General features: G+C 42.4%; 1 protein-coding gene across 1 annotated transcript in view; it reads left to right on the top strand.

The window, feature by feature from the left end:
* KLHL29 (kelch like family member 29) overlaps positions 1 to 17,539 on the top strand; it is a 328,883-nt gene that overhangs the window by 265,909 nt on the left and 45,435 nt on the right. The window contains exon 7 of the mRNA XM_026044925.1: positions 12,131 to 12,269. Within this exon, the coding sequence (XP_025900710.1) occupies positions 12,131 to 12,269 (139 nt within the window). The remainder of the gene's footprint in view (positions 1 to 12,130; positions 12,270 to 17,539) is intronic.

Genomic DNA, 17,539 nt, shown 5'->3' with positions numbered 1-17,539 from the left:
TGGTGAGGTAGCCCGAAATATCCTCCGGATGGATAAATATTCATATCCTAACATCTGCCACAGCTGCGGAGTTGCGAGTCTCATTTAATGGGAGGAAAAAAGTCTCTTTGAGGAAGGTCCAACGTAGCAGAGGGTTTCTCTCTTCATACCTGTCATGCAGGAAGTTGTGTAACTTTTTTCTTTTCTTCCATATACTCCCATTATTTCGACAGAGGATTTAACCCCAGCATAACCACTAGCAACATTCCTGTGTCACTTTTAGGATGTGCATGTGAGGCAATATGGTTTTTTTCCACCAAAACCAACCTCTTTGATCATTTGCACTCTGCTTTCTGTCACCGACCCAGTCGGGCAGCGCYCCTGCCTTGCGCAGGGAAGAGCTTCAGCTCTTCCTTAAGCCCCTGACCTCTGCATTTGACACTTAAGAGGACGCCTTCCATCTCCCACAGCTTGGCACAACCCCTTGCAGCTCCAGGTCCTCGCTCATGCCTTATTTATGGCTTCACGCCGCACGTCCTGCTGCATGATGTCTTTTCCCTGGGTTTGCTCCTAGCCTCTCATCTCTGGATTTGGCATGTAAGCCTCYTTGCCCCCCTCCTTCCAGGCAAATAAATAAATAATAACCCAACGATGCAATCAGCAGCCTTGTTTCTTGCTTGGCCCCATATAATTCCACGCAGCTTTAATGCCAGCAGGCTGATTACCTCAGCCTAGCGCCTTTTCAGTTGTTGCATTTATTTTTTCATACTCGACACGCTTGAAATTTTCGTGGCTTTGTATTTTTTGGCGTAGGGAAGGCTTTTTTTTTTTGTGGTGCATCACCAGATGTGTGAGTGAACAGCAAATCTATCCTCTCATTTCAAAAAGACCTTGAGAAGAATTGCATTGCATGGAAAGTCCAGCTCTTGGTGACAGCATCASCTTGGTACTGTTAGGTCTTTCCTCTGCTTAGGTAGAGCACTGCAAATTGTTTGACATTATTTTGGGCATTTTAAACAATTCCATCTCAATCTTCTTTTTTTGTTTTTTTTTTTTAATTTTTTTTTGTTTGTTTTCACTCATTAGAGTTCATGCAGACAGGGACCTCAAAGCTGCTGTTTAATTTTCAGTTTTATTTAGCACTCACAGCATTATATATATATTTTTAAAGAGTTGCAGCCAACCCAAATTAYACTTCTAGTCTAGTAATTTAATGCCCTTACGAATGCACCAAATTATCTTAATCACATTCTGCAACAATCTATTGCTACCTTTAAAAATTACAGCCAGGAGAAAATCGCAACTATGCCACAGGGAGTTGGAGAATAAAGCTGTAATACTTAAAGGGAAAAAAGGGAAAGCTAAACAAAACCCAGACATAAGCTAAGCTGGCTAAAAAATTATCAATAAAAACTGCCAGGAAATCAAGAAACAATGCTTCTTTGGTGRTATTTTAGGTGAATATCAGTGTAATTATTTATTTTTCAATACAGTAGCAGGAATCAGACTCTCTTCTCTGTTAAATTGGTTCATTTAAATGTATAAATCTGAAGATCGACTCGGAGGCTATTGCATCAGTTTAACTATACTTATTACTGCACAGATACAATCAAAGCAACCTCTAATTATAGGTAAATGGCTACTGCCTGATGACATATTTGACAGTGGCTTCACTGACACAAATTTTCATTGCAGCTATTTTCTATTGTAAATCATCATTTCAATGAAGCACTTTTTCCATATTGCACTTTTAAAGGACATTTAATCACTTTCAGTGAAAAGCTACATATTTTCAGAATTTTGTTACAAGAGATGCTTTTGTTCTAAAATACATGTTATATCTACTATCTATCTCTGATAAAATTTCAATGACAGGAGACCTGTTCGTTCACTAAGATGTAAAATGTCCACGTTCTCTCTTTTCATTTTACAATGTCAGGCTTTTAATTGTGTTTTTCCTATTTAGTACTAGAGCAACATCTTCTTTTCTAGGTCAGCATTTCGTATTTTTGTTGTGATTAAAAGAGTTTGACATTTTGAATAAAAATATAGCAATTCGTTGTATTAATTAAAAATAATGACCTAGAAAAATGCTTCCAAACTAACCTAAAGACATCGGTGTAGAGAGACAGGACAATTGTACTACATTACTCTATTTAATGAAATGCCAGTAAGAGCGATATAAATACATATGCAAATGAAAAAAAAAAAAAAAGATGAAGAATGATGAAATTAAGTTTTCACCGTTAAAACACTGCAAATTGAATCTTCATTCCACAGGAACGTTCACATGTATTTGGGGAAACAAAAGCAATTTTTGAAATAATGGCTTTTCTTGTGAAATGTGAAAGCTGCTTTGGCTCAGGTAGATATTTGTTCCTTTTAAATGCATGATAGTTTTCAGCTGCCAGAGAGGGGAGAGGGAAGGATGTGAGAGGTGAAATCCTGAAGCCTTTGAAGTTTAGCTGTGGATTTTTAATGAGTCTGTTCCCAGGGTTGTTCGCTTGTACGTATAAACTGCTAATACCATATAGTTAATTAAAAGCACAATAATTTTTATAAATATGTATATAAGATGTGAAAATTAATAGTCCAGAGAAGAAAGGAATATTAAACTAAATTATAATAATTATCTCACTTGAAACCAGCTCAGACACACAACTCCCAGTGTTCAGCGACACCAGATTCCACTCCAAGCCATAGGGTAAAATCGCACTGAAGATAAAGTAAATAATTATCAAGTATTTTATTCCTAAATAATGCAAAAGACAAATCTAAAAACAAAAAGCACTGCCAATAAATAGCGCTTATTTCATTTACAGCTCGATATGTTCATTCCCCTTTGGAGAGCTCATCACTGAGATTAAGACCACAAGAAAAAGCCTGCCCTTGGAGAGGACCTCAAAGGAGCTTTCTTCTCCAAATTAGTGTGTCTTAGTGTGTCACAGGTCATTAAAACAGCTTATAGATGGACCCTAATTTCTGTTTTAAGTTTGGCATCCTAGCTTATATCCTGGTTTAATCACCAAATAGCAATCAATGGGAATACTGACGTGCCTTGCCCAAGTCCCACGTGCCGAGGACAGGTATTGCCACCAGCTGCATGAGGACCCTTACGGTTTTCAGCGTAGGGCAGATAAAGCAGCACGCAGCAAGGGGTGCTGTGTTTACCACAGTCTAAATTAATTTAATTCAGCTAAATTTAGCTCAGTCTAATTCAGTCTAAATGAAATCCGGGTATTTTCAGTTTACCCAAAGCTGTAGGATGCTACTCCTCAACCCTGTGGTGTCTTCCAAAGAGGTCTGTTGGCCCTCAGCATTTCACTGTCTCTTTAACACTCCATTTCAGCTTTCCTTTTAAAGCATTTTTGAGCATTTTTGAGCATTTTTAAAGCATTTTAAAGTCTTTTTGGAGCACTGCAGGTGCCACTGCAGGTGGCTTTATGGACCACTGCCATTCTGCAGACCAGCATGCGGTGACAGCCACGACATTGGGGATGGCAGAGGAGCTTCCCCTCCGGCCCCAGCTTTACCAAGATGTCCCTTTATCCTCRCTCATAAGAGAAACGTCAGCGGCAGCTCTCGCCAAGCTCCTCCATTCCTTGAAAACCGTCAGCTTTCCAAAGGGGCTCCGCAAGCCTGCTTAGTTCTTCACGCGTCTCTGCTTTTAAGGAGTCATTAAATAGCTCGTTGTCCTTTAATCTGAAGCAACTTCTGCAGAGTGTCCTTTTCTGTGCGGAATTCGGCAAGGCGGCTACGCAGACACTTCCTGATAACTTCTTCCTCCGTGAATATAAACAGCGTTTGCAGCTAAATGCTTTCTGGCATTATCAGCCAGTCACAGCCCATATTATCTCCCCATACGGTACAAATGACAATTCACGCAACACAGATACCAGGGAGTGTCACGCTTTATATTAAAACATTTCATATTTACAAGAATACCTTCCAAAAAGAGGGTTTTTTTCTTTTCTTAACCAAAAGCGAGGTTTTAAAAAATGAGCTTTTCCCTATTGAGGGGAAACATGCGCAGTGTAGAAGCAAGGAGCACATTTTATTAAACCTTTCAAGCAGCGACAGCCCTGCCAAGCATTGAAAACTTTCTAGTGCTTGTGGAAGAAAAATTTTTTCAGTTATAAAATCCTTCACATCTGAAAGATGGTTCCAGCCAAGACACTAGAAAATGCAGTTAGTAGGGAGATGTTCAAACAAAATCTGMCACAAATTGTGGCTTTTTTTAACATGGGATACCATGTTCCTAAAGTTAAAAATATAATAAAAGTGTTTCTTTTAGATAGAGCCTATCTCCGAGCACTCATTCCTGCTCTCTCTTGCCATTCTCCCCTACTACCATTCCTAAGTTTTCTCAGATACAAAATGAGGCAAAAAAATAACATTTCCTCCAAACCTGTTGTCATTTGTGATTATGAGGGAACAATAGCCTTGCACTCGATTATTGTTATTACTTCTGTAGCCATGGGTGGCAGTGAGTGCTGTCACTTTGCGCATGCTGAAGTTGTCGAGCTGCAAACCTAAAGCAGACGCTTCACTAGCTCTCTGTGGTGGGTAATACCTTCTCAAAAGGGTCATGTGAAACACTTTGAAATCCTTAACTGGCAGGTGTTGACGCCTTTCAATCGTGTTACGTCATTTACCTCACTTTTTTCGTTATTAATATATTCATATATATATATATTCATATATCCCATTAGTGGCAATATATTAAGCTTTTATCACCAATATCTGCAATTTGTGTTGGATGCATCACCTCCTAATTCTACCAAACCAATCTTTTGTCCTCTCCATATTTTGGGGAGCAAGGCTGCAGCACGTGCACGTATCCACCTGTCCCATTGCCTCTAATTCACTTATTTTTGGTCTTATTCCCCCCAAAACCTGCTCCTGTGCCTGACTGCTGCTGCCTGTTGATTGCACTGTCAGTCTCTCTGCTTCTTGTTCAAAGCTTTCCAAACTGGGAAATGTTTAGCTAATGCCTCGCACTACATAAAGAGATCAGAAAGGTCTCTTAAAGAGYTATCTGCGAGTCTTCTGCTACAAGCAATTAGGATAATACAGAATCCATCCCAAATCACATAGTAATAAATATTTTAGCTATCCCTTAAGCATGTATTGACATTTAGGGCTGTCTGCTGGTAAATAAAACAATCAGAACTAAATTTCTGCTTGAATCTGGGCTATTCAGGGTCTCCAGTGAGTGAAGATTTTTTTTTTTTCCTCTTCTCTTTCTCTCTCTTTTTCTTTGTCTCCAGAGAAAATTATTGCCTGTCTGGAAACCAAGTTACAGTGCTGACTGAAATAGTGGCATGTTATGTATGGAACGGGGGCCAGGCTAGCAATTTTGCCGGGTCCCCTGGGGTTTCTTTGCCTTGTCCGATACAGAGCAGAGCACAGACTACTGTACATTTGATCAGAGGTGAATCCTGGGGCAAAAAAAAAAAAAAAAGTCCAGTCCTGATATAGGAACCTCCAACTTCTTCTGGACACCTCAGCATTTATTCGGTCTTGCTGGTTCACTGGGTCACAATCACAGTTTGTGCTGGAAAATTCAAGAGATCTGATTGTCTCTATAGTGTTTTATTATTATTATTATTATTATTATTATTATTATTGTCCTTCCATATAGACTTTAATTGCAGTTCACTTTCAAAGCCACTCAGATGTGGCCACTGTGCAATTATAAATAAGCAAGCCTGGACACCAGAGAGGGATTTACAAATCAAAGCTCTCGAGTCATCCCAGCTTCTGAACTCTCTTTATACAATTATTTTCCGTGCATGAATATCTCTCCAAGTTACGCTGAAAGTAGATTTTCTAGAAATTAGAGGTGTGGTTCATCTCTGAATGCAAACAGGAAAGGGATTAGATTGGCCCCATGGCGTAACATGGGGAAGTATCAACTGTGCAAGGCGTGAAAAGGCCCTTCAGGTACCTCCTAATGTCAGTCCTAGWGATGCCAGCAGCCTGGAAATTGGCTGCAGAACACGCTCCTGTGGCTTCCCTGAGTTTTTAACAAATGAGAACAGCCCCATTTCCATGTGCCGTTGTTCTCGTGTCCCTSAAGTGAGTAACCACTGCAGCCGACTCTTTCTCACCACGCTGAGGTGAGAAGGGTTTGTCTGCGTGAACAACGGAAATTTGTTTTGCACAACGGGGCATCTCGTTGCCAGCAGTTCTTTGAGCAGACTTATCACACACCGTCACATACGCGTCGTTCAGTGGGGGATTTCAAAATATTTTCCCACTCTTGAGCATCTGTTACTGTTTTCCGTAGCRGCACAGGTGAGTAGCAGTGTCAGGGAGATGAAGCAGATCTAGACAGGTTGGTCTCCACCGCCAAGTCCTACTGCCGTGGTCGTATCGGCTCAGAGAATGAAGAATTCACATCTCCACACACCTCACATTGCTGTGCTGACAAACCCAGCAGACATCCATGCCGGCAGAGATGACTCYTGTTGGCTTCTGTCCAGAGAGCTCGGTGCAGCCACCCCAGCAGCTACCTCTCCCTCAGCATATGCTCCGTCTTCGCCRCGGAGCCAGGCCGTGGTAGCAGGAGCTCGGCAGCGCTGGGCCTCGCTCAGCCCGCGGCCGTCACTGAGCTTTTGTCAGCCCATCATTTGGTCTGGCTTAGGGGCTTGTGAGAGCAAAACATTCAGGAGAGCAGCCAGAAGCAGCCCAGGTGCCTTTGGAGCCTGTTGGCCTCCTGCACTGAGTCCATAATCTTCTTAGYGCGCAGAAGTGGATGGGTTGTGTGTGAGACTGGACTATGACTCACTTTCAACTACAGAGGCAGCCTGATATATCATATCAGTTTGCACATATCATTTTTAGGGTCCAGGATGGAAACTCAAGGTCCYAGAATAGTCCCTGAGACACCCTCCGATTGTTAATGATTCATAGAATCATAGAATCCTTAAGATTGGAAGGGACCTCTAGAGGTCATAGTCCAATCCCCCTAGTCCCAGCAGCTGCTCCATTCTGTTCCGTTTTCACTGACGTTTCATTTCAGGACAAAAGAGAGTAAAAGGGACCTATTTTTTTTTCCTCTGTCCCAAGTGGGAAGCTTATCTCCAGAGATGAGTTTTCTCCACACCACGTGGAGGCTGCAATAGCCAATGGTGTACTTATCAATTGGGAAATAACCAACCTGCTGCCCCGTGATCATGGGATTCCCTGAGGGATATTGCTCAGTGAGCAATATCAGTGAGGACTGGGTCTGCAGTGTGAGAAGGTCCCTGTGGAACAAGAGCAACCTCAGCAGCTGCCTGGCCAAGTCTAGATAGATGGGCCAAATAATGTGACTAGGCATTTAGTTGCTAACTCCCCAGGCAACTACACTGAACTATGGATCATCAGCATGAGGGTAGATAAGACAACTTATAATGGTCTTCTCTAGATGTAAGAGGAAAATACTCTTCTTCTTCTTGTTGTTCTTCTCTTTGGAACCACATAAATGACATACAGGTCATTTCACCTGCACAGACTTCCCTGACATCTTTAACTTCCTAGTGGACCGTTAGGTCTTGTGCTTCATAACCTAACTTCTTATGACCACATAAAAGCTACTATTCTCTATCAAAAAATGCCATCATGTCTGCTGGCACCTAATGGTTAAAAAGCTTGTTGTGTATAACTGCAACATTACCTTGGGAATTAATCTTCTTATTAAGGGGGAAAAAAAAACATAATTGGATTTTCCTTCTTATAACATTTCTTGGCTTTCCCACATTCTTTTACCTAATCATGAAAGAATTAAGCTATCTGGGCTAGCATTGGTCTCTTGCATGTTCTTCACAGTTGTAATTAGTGAAGTTTCACCAATTACCCTTTGCAGTTTTATAACAGGTTAGTTATTCCAAACATTAAAAAAAAAAAAAACACTTTTTGTGAAGCCATTCTTCCCTGTTTCAAGGCTGTTCATATTTTTGTTGTTACTGCCACCTTTCAAAGTCATATCCATCARAATTTAAGCTGAAGTAATGAGTTTGTTTTTAAAAATGGAAAGAAACTTGAGAATTTCTGTTGTGCCACTGGTAATTGCATTTGACTTGGTCCATACCAGTCACCATACTTGAAATACAAAATAAATGATGTCAGGGAATAAGTTACTTGTTCGTTTCATAGTCAGATCATGAGTAATTAAAAAGAAATCGATTTACTCTGTAACTTCCCTTTACTTGATCTACAGTATTGTACACTCGCTCTTGTCCATTATTTGAACCAAGGCGTATGGGCTCTTTGGCTTAATTTGAAATTTGTCCATTAATTAAGAAAATGTAGCATAAGGGGTAGAGCTGGGAACCAGGCATCAAAGCTGCTGAGTTCTTCTGGGCTCCATTACTGACTGAGGAAAGTCATTTATATCTTCTGTCCCATGTTGTCCCTGGGACTCTCAATATAATTATGCTGAAATGCCCCCAAGCAATACTGGAAAGGCCGATAACGCTGAAAAAGGAAGTGCAAACTCCCTAAAGCTCCGTAGAGATGTTTGGTTGTGGGTTTCAGGTCAAGTCCTTTTAGCTTCCGCTGCTGTGCAGCTCGTGTAATTATGGAAGATGATGATGATGGTGTCTGTTATTTACATCCTTTTGAAGGAAGTGTTCCATCAGTCTTTGACTGGGAATGATTTGGCATCAGTAATGATGGAGAAGATGAAAAAGAATGGCTTGATTTCTGGGATCCCAAAGCAGGGGGTCTGTAAGAGGGAGAAGGAAAACGCTTCGCACTGTGGAAGTGAGTACAGTGCCTGAAACCTGCAGCCAACTTCATTTTAACAGGATTTCTTTACAAAAAGAAAGAACTCAGACAAGCAAAGCAAAAACCCTGTGTAAGAGCAAAGGAAGCAGGGGAATAAATAAGCAATAGGGAATATTCAGCTCATCCCTGTCGGAGTCTTTCAGGGAACTCCAGCTGTTGGTGGAAAAGCTGCAAAAAAAAAAAAAAAAATCCCTAAAAAGGGGAGTGGTGGGAGATGGTCGAGATCATTTCTCACTGCCAGGACTGCATGGTGCTGCCGCTCCTTTTCCAGCCCATCGGCAGGCATGATTAGCTGGTGAAAAAATCTGTTTTGCAGCTGATCCAGAGGCCTCGTAAATCACTACTGGCTGGCTAAGCCTAGCGTGAGCCCCGCAGACCCTGCGCCCGTGCAGCCTCGCGTCCCATGCTGATGCCTGCCRGTTATCGGGGAATACAAAGGGGCTCGGCTACGGAGATGGATGCATCAAGGCAGCTTCCTGACTTCCTCCTCTTCTCCACTGGCCTCTTCACTTCACGATTCAGAAACTGAGCTAAATTTACACATATATATTTATATACATATATATAGAGGGCAGGTCATGGTCATGTTTCTGTGGAGGGCAGGATACAAGGTGGAGGATATGGAGGGAATTACCTCCTCCAGATGGCAGTGGGAGAAGAAGCATCATTTCAGAAGAGTAGGACTTGCTCTGGTTTCTGCAGAGCTGCACTTGGTGCTGCACATCCCTTAATGAATGTGTGTAGTATAGAGTACATTGTAAATGTAAATGATGTAAATGACTTTTGTACAGAGACTTTTGTAAAGACCAGAAGTAGAAACTGGCCCCGGGAGCTGCAGGATTGGGTGTAATTAAAGGTTGGTCCGTAATGTCCAAATAATGGAGGAAAGCAAATGGGCAAATCTGACCACAGGAATGATAGAAAACAGTGAAGAGGGYAAAAAATGTTAAAAAGTGAAATTAAATAGGGGATAACAGAGAGTATCCTAAAGTTTAGAGGAAAAAGTAGCTGTCTTTAAGGCACGAAATGATAGAAAACTGGTCTGGAGGAAAATGTAGTTACTACAAGTGAAGGTGGAAAAGTGGGCCAAGACAGGAAAAAAGTAAACAGCGCCTATGTGGAAAGGGAAAGACAAATATTTCCTCCTCAGTCTCTACCAGAAGATGCATCTAAGGTAGATCCAGTGCTGTGCCTGTGAAGCCTAAGGTGTTGGGCAGCTCACCCTAAAGCAGGCAAAACGCTCATGGCCTCCTAATTTCCCTTGACCTTACAGAATCACAGAAAGGTTGAGGTTGGAAGGAACCCCTAGAGATCATCATGCAGGAGGGACACCTGGAGCACAAGGCATCCAGGTGGATTTGGAAGATCTCCAGAGGAGACACAAAGGAGACTTAGCTGAGGCCTGAAACGTTGCTGGTCGGGCCAGACAGCCACGCAGACTTGATGCTCTCCTCTGGAGGAGGGAACATTTGGATCCCATTTTAAGGTCCACATTTGTTTGAGGTCTGTCCTTGTACTTCATGAGGTCTATCCAAGTACCTCACCTCAAACAGGTGCTTGGAAGGTAGCCCATGCGGCAGCACCCGCAGGACAGCGTAGCTCATTTTCCTCTAGACCTGACACGAGCCCACTGTTATTTCCCTGCCCTCTCTAATGATCCCCGTGCCCTCTGGAGAGCACTGACCCATTTCAGCACAGAATAATTAGCCTTTCCAACACCACTCYGTTTCCATTCAACAGACATAAATGTGCACAGTGACATTTATTTACTCAGGCCTACAAAAAGTGCTCTGGAGGTATCAGCGTTTGGGTGAACTTCCATGTCTTTTGGTGCARCGTGGTGTTTTTGCAGCTTTCTTGCTGTTTAACCGCTAGCTCTTCACTGAACTTGCCAAGCTTCACTGGAGGAGCAGGGGGAGGAAAAAGGGATTATTTGGGTGTAACTCAATTTTACCAGCAGGCCCTTGGCCCTGCTGTGGCAATGCAGTGCCCAAGCCCAGCAGTGCCTTTAAATGCAGTTATAGGTGCACACTCCTCAGCTCCTTTTACTTGGTATAAAAAGGGCCTCCACCAAAAGAAAATGCTGTTGATTTACAGATCTGTCTGAAGAGGAATGTGTTCGGGGTGTTTCACGGAGAAAATGAGAACCTTGACCTATTGCAAGCATAAAATAAACCCAAAATCCTTTAGTATTTAAAATCAGCTCTTTCATCATCTTGATTCCTGACCTCTGAGCCACCAGACTATTGCCCAGGTGAAAAGTATATTATTCATCTTGATAGCCACTTTGGTCTGCAAACCTGGAGAGAAGGCTTACCCTTAAAAGTCCAGCCAGTGTATAAAACATATAGGTTGCTTAGTAGTGCACATCCAGACATGATGACGTGGCACGCTCTTATTTTACTCAGTTAGTGCCTATAGGCTGTGCAACAGGAGGCATCGCGCAAGGTAGGTGCTTTATTGCAGGATGGAAACACTTTCATAGGTTATTTTAATCATTACGATTCTTTCATGGTGTGTGAAAGTTGATTGTCGCTGTAAATGAAGCCATTGAAGGCTGAAAAAATAAGAATGCTGTGATAGTAAAAATCCTCCGAGTGCAAAAAATGGGAGCTGCTGCAAAGGCAGAAATTTATTCTCGGTATGAGATTATTTTGTATCATGACGATGCTTTTAAGTTAATTCTGGGAAATATACAGTCGTAGACTATACAGCTAAAGTATATTGCAAGGTRCATTGATAATTGGGTTAATTTTTTATTCACTACAATATGTTATGTATGGAGTGCTTTTGCATTCTTTTAACTGAGGGTGCTTTAATGCTTTTAACTATCAACATTTCTTCAGTAAGCTAGGATATGTTATTTTTGCAGGCCTTGTGGTTTTATTATTTTGACCCATATCCAGTTCATATTGCATCATAGTACCATATTTTCACTAATATTATTCCAGTATGTTCAAAACTTATTTGCATTTGGATAGAAGTCCATTAGCTCTTGCTTTTTCTTATAACAAATTATTTTCAATTTTTCTGTGATAATGCATACTCTGTGGTTCTGATTTGGTGATGCTGATTTTTTTTAGTTTGTTTTTAACCTTTCCAAATTTAGGATTTTTTTTTTTTTGCTTTTTTTCTGTATATATATTTCTGTTGTTTAGATCTACTGGTTCCCGCTTTTTTGTTGTTTTTATTTTCTTTTCTTTCCCTTTTACTGTGTTATGTTTGTAACTTCTGACTGTCTGTGTTGAGCCAATCTTACCAACAAAAATATCAGTTGTTTCCTGTTTCTCTACTTCTTTACAAAAAAAAAAAAAAAGTAAAAAGTAAAAAACTCTTAATGGGAACCCTGGCACTGTCTGTCTTCTCTGTTCTGCAGAAATGTTGAAGGAGTTGAACCAGCAACGCAGAGCGAAAGAGTTTACAGACCTGAAAATTATTGTTGAAGGCAAAGAGTTTGAAGTCCACCAAAATGTTCTAGCTTCCTGCAGCTTGTATTTCAAGGACCTGATTAAAAGGTTTGCCTTCCTTCCAGCTGTGATCTGCTCTGTTCTTTTGTAGGGCGCATTTGTGTCGCTTTTTTTTCCTCCCCTCTCTTGCAGGTTTATGAAGATTGAATCTCCTGTCACAGAGCCAGTAGCCATTCTTTCCACCTCCTCTGAATGTATTTCCAAACCGAGCCTCAGATCCATTCGTTACACATCTGACTYGTGCAACGTAATTATTTCTGACCGGTAGCGGCCTGTTTTGGCCGAAGAAACTGTTCCACCACTGAGAGATTTGAGATTAAAACAAATCTGTGAAAAGTGATGCAGGCCGCAGCTGAGAATTACGGCTGCCCGTGTTCCCAAGGGCCTTGTCACGTAGCCCAAAAGTGTGTCCTTTGGGCCACAAGAAGCCATCGTCGTGATGGTGAACGAGGCTGGGGCCTCACGCTGAGGAAATATTCCGAGTATGTTAATCCCTTCAGCCTGAACTCTGTGTTACATGCTCTGTGTGGCTTTGATGGGCGAAGGGATTGATATTTTTATTATTTGGGGACTTTCAAAGGACGAAAAGGCCACGGGTGAATTTGTCTAGGGAAAAGTGGAAATAAGACAATTTGGGAGAAATATGTAGCTCAGTCTGCACGTTAGAGGAATAGCAGCTATCTCCTACAAACACTTTGCTTTAGCTGAGGGTAGGTGTAATATGTACGTTTCTGAACGTCATGTCTCTGCCTTCGCGTTTTGCCCCCTCTATTTCTAGCCGATTGATTCTAAACAGTGCATGATAATCTTTTCTTTCCATTACATTGATTTTTCAATTTGTATGCTTCATATACTCGCATAGGAATAAATTGGTACTCTCGTATTATTAGTAAGTTAGAGTAGCGAGTAGGGAGAAAAAAAAGAAAACGTGAGGATAACTTTCATTTTTCTCTCAATCATCAGCAAATTAATGSAGCTGCTGATTTTGCCTTGCAGTATTTTCCTGAGCAGACTGAGCCTGGACTGTGCTAAAAAATGGGATTAAAGAACATTTTGCTTGCTTCAAATCCTGTATTTAAATTTTGCCAACTAACACAATAGTGACTGTATTTTATTTCAGGATGGCATATTGGCTGGTATCTCCTTTCAGTGTATTATGTCCTTTTGCACAAAGCTGTTTTTATAATTATGGATATATATTACATTTCTATGATATAACTGTGCTGACTGCCTTATCAATTATTCATAAAAAATATGTTGGCTTAGGAAGCATGTCTTTTCCCCTCTGTAAATCTAATGATTGCTAGCTSTAGCTATGCCAGATCTCTCCTGTCCCTTCTCTTCTGTCTGCTCATTATTATTTAATAGTTAAGGCTACAGTATAGGCCTTTTAGAGCGATAAGGAAAAGGGTCTGTAGGGAGAGGAGCTCTTAGAGTCGATTTATAGAAATCCAATATCTGATTGGCCAAGAGTGTCATTTGGCTACGAAGACATCTGTGTGTGTGCAGAAGCCACCAGGCAGCATCTATTTCGAGAGGCACGCTGAGAGCATTATTGCTGCTTGATTATTTAATTATTGAACGGAGATATGCTTTAGATTGAGCACTTTAGAGTGAGAACCCCAAGAAAATTTTTAAAATGTGCTGAAAAGGGGCTCTAGGAAATCAAATCCCTTTATTTCAGCATTTATTGCATTTCAGTAGCTCACATGAGATGCACGCGCGGTGCAAGAAAGAAGTAGAGGGAGGGTTTTCTCATTTGTCGACTCCACCACTTTTTTGCCTTTTCTCACATCATCATCAGCAATAAATATTCTAGAGGTCAATTTGTGTCTGCAGCAAGATCTTGTCATCCCTGTTGTCCTCCTCAACAGCGCACATGTAACCTTGATGAAGGCTAATGGAGTTGCACAGGTGTATTCGAGGCAAAAATACCTTTATTGCTGCTGATGATGCTCRAATAGGGAAAAATCCAGCGTGATGTCTAGTTGAGTTTGCAAAGCTGTCAGGTGGGAAAAACAAGTATTCATCTGTAAACTAAGCAAATGTATTCTAGTGTCATTGCAAGATGATAAACGTGGGGCTATGGGGTGGAATTTCTAAAGTCTTGATTTTTAGAGGATACTGGTCCTTTTAGAAACCCCATCAAGTCAATGACGGTCAAGGTGCTTAACTTGCAATGGGCACTCAGTTTGGTCGGATCATGCCCTTAATAAGGCAAACTCATTATAGTTCACGTGCGGTTCACATTATAAATATAACATCTCTAGAATCCTCCTTGGGTATTTGTTAATAGCTCCTTTGAGGCAGCGCTTAAGTTAAATGTGATTTACATTGCACTCTGCATTAGCATAGAAATCAAAACAAGAAACGGCATTTTTTTAGCTGAACAGTAAAAGTGACATCTCTGTGTTAAATGCAGTATAAATGACATTTTAACCAGTATATTCTAGGGTTAAACTCTGATGTCGTTACAATTGAAGGCAGAAATCGTTTGCCCATCAATGGGAAGACTGCCTGGTCATAAGGATGCTATATGCATCCATGTAACATGCAGAAGTGTATATTTTCAGTGTGTTTGCCTCATCTGTTCTTTGCCATAGGCTAATTACCCTTAGCTCATGTCCTGCCATTGATTCCTCTGCATGTGGCATTTGGTACTGGATGTAGAATAGCRAGTGGTGTCTCAAAAGGACAAAAATTAAATGCTGAAAAACAAGTGAGATCACTTATCCCCTCCGCAAAGAACAAGATATAGACAAAGAGCGTAAGAGAAATAGAGTTATTACCCATCGAGAGCGAGGCTATTTGAAGACAATTACTCTGTGCATTAGCAGGGGGGAAAAAAAGTTGTTCCTCTTGCACTGTATTAAAAGCATAATTGGGTTTGACTGACCAAAACAATTTCAAAATTACTTATTGTTTAGGAAAGGCAAGGAGAGAACACTCTGAGACCCCTTGGTGTCTCAGAAAGAGGTTAATCCTGCAGCGTGCTGGTCCAGATCCAGAAAAGCTCTTGTTCCGTGTGCTTTATCCTCAAGTTCAAGGGCACAGCCCTGCTGAGGTCAGCCTAGCCCCATCCTGAGCCCAGTCTCAAGCTCTCAAACATATTAGAGGAGCCTTCCTAAAGCAAGGGCCTAGCTTCTGCTGCCAGCAATGATAAAAGACCACACTGAAAGCTTCCAGAAGGAGATCTGTTCCTCAAGTCAGCTAACATACAGCCTCAAGCTTGGCATCTAAGGCAAGTTGAGCCCAAACTAGCCATCTAGACTCCTGCTGCGATCAGCAGAAAGACAGATGTCCTCGAGGAGGCAAGCCAGCCCACCAGAGCAGAAGTGCCTGCGGTGGAGATGCAGGAGGGGTTTTCAGGCCACTTGCCTGGCGTAGGCTGAGTGCTGCTTTGCTTACTGCAGGTGTCCGGCCTCAGCTGGCGTCCAGGCTTCCTCGGCAGGCGTGGAGGAAGGTGGGAGCATCCGGAGGGTGACACATCCCACCTTAAAACGAGGAGCATGGATTGCTGGAAGTGCTCGCTGTGCATTGCCCGCAGAGGGAGGTGGTCACTCTGCCTCGACTGGACGCCTAAATCATAGCTAGTTAAAACTACTGGAACAAATCCTTCCTAAAACCGATSGTTGTCTGAATATCACGTGCATGTGATGTTCAGAAGTTGGTCAAGATTTCTTTTGAAACCCCGTGTCCCATGTGCTCCTCTCTCAGAACTCAGATTTCCCTACTTAGGCCAGTCCTGTAGCTGCTGCTCCRGTTTGGTGAAGGAGAGCAATGAGCTCCATGGGATCATATCAGCTTTAGAAGGAAAGGGTTGAATTTGTGCAGATTCGGGAAGGAAGGGAGCAGTGGGAAATCCCATGAGGAGGCATCATTTCTTTCCGCGTGCATTTGGGATAGACAAGCACAGCTGCTGGCAGAAGGGAATGCCAGATATTCCTGTAACAGTATGAGCTGAACCAGAACATTTTAACACAGTGCTTCYTCCTTTTTAATCCAATCCAAAGTGCTGGAAACTGTACCAAATATGTCATTAATAATCGGAAGCACTTGACATAAAAGTGCCTTCTTGGCCCAAATGCTGACTTTTATAAGCAGACTTCATCTTTCTATCTCCGTGGCCAGTTCCTGGAGTCACGCAAACCCCATCCTGTAACCTTTCTCAAGACTGGTTTTAAGAAGCCCTCCAGCCTTGGAGCCACAGTGGGCAGCTCATCCCAGCAGTGCCTGAGACATATCCATGGAGAGATGTCTGTAGGACACATCCATGGAGAGATTCAGTGGCAAAGCAAACAGTCTCCATGCAGGGCAATCCGGCCTTCTTTTCTTACGGAGCAGAGCCAGCGACTTCCCGGCCAAATTGCTTTTCCAGGATATGTTGCCTCTTTTTGCAAGTGTTTAGGCAATTTTTTTTCCCTGTAAAATGAAAAAGAAGATGCAATCCTTTCTTAGGGCTTGAAGGCAGGACAGGAAGGCAGGAGAAGAGGGTCACATTTCTTCTGCTTCACACCCACGCCGAAGCCCGAGATGTCACCCTGCATTTTACACTGCTGTGAAGAGAGGAAGCATTTGGATGCGAGACAGAGAAACCTGCCTCTACCCATCCGAAACAGCCTGACAAAACTGCAAAAGCATTTAGTCTGGAAAACAGACTGTCTGGTTTGTGTTTACGTTGTAAAAAGCCCAAAATGAGAAATAGTAGATGAAAGAAAAAGCTACTCTTAGTGACCCCTTCGTGTTTTCCTGCTTATTAGGAACCTCGCTTTTAACTCCAGTGGCCACGGAGGCAGCGCTTCTCCATCTGCATTCCTCAGTGCCGGGGTGGAAACAGAATAAATCAGGAAACAAATTATTGCATTTCTTTGAAAACAGAGGGATAGGGAGGTAAAAATGGGATGTTTGTTGTGAGTGCCAGGAGAGGTAGATTGAACATGGGCAGCAGCAGCGGTTTCTGCTGCAGCGTTTAGAGGGGTCTAGGTGGCTGCATGGTGGCACCAAATACAGTTCCCTTCGCTGCTGGAGGTGTAAATTATGTCGGGGTGACATTTTTCTCTTCAACAAGGGGCTTGGAACTGCCGTGGACTGGGCATGAACTACTGGCATGCGAAGCAGCCTGCCCCTTCCCCCTGCACCAGCGCAGGCTGCAGGCGTCACATTGTGCAGCTGCCCGGCCCTGGAAAACACGTTTTCATCGAGCAAAAACGTCCCGTTCTCGACAGCCGCGAGCCGCAGGCCGCAGCTCCGTGGCCGTGCTGAGCGCCAGTCGCTGCAGCCGGCGCTTCTCCCGCACGGCGTTCCAAGATCCAACCGCA

This window comes from Nothoprocta perdicaria, unplaced genomic scaffold, assembly GCF_003342845.1.
Source record: "Nothoprocta perdicaria isolate Ctin4 unplaced genomic scaffold, notPer1 scaffold_39, whole genome shotgun sequence".
Taxonomy (NCBI): domain Eukaryota; kingdom Metazoa; phylum Chordata; class Aves; order Tinamiformes; family Tinamidae; genus Nothoprocta; species Nothoprocta perdicaria.
The sequence above is the reverse complement of the archived record's forward strand: the minus strand, read 5'-3'. Positions and strand labels throughout refer to the sequence as shown.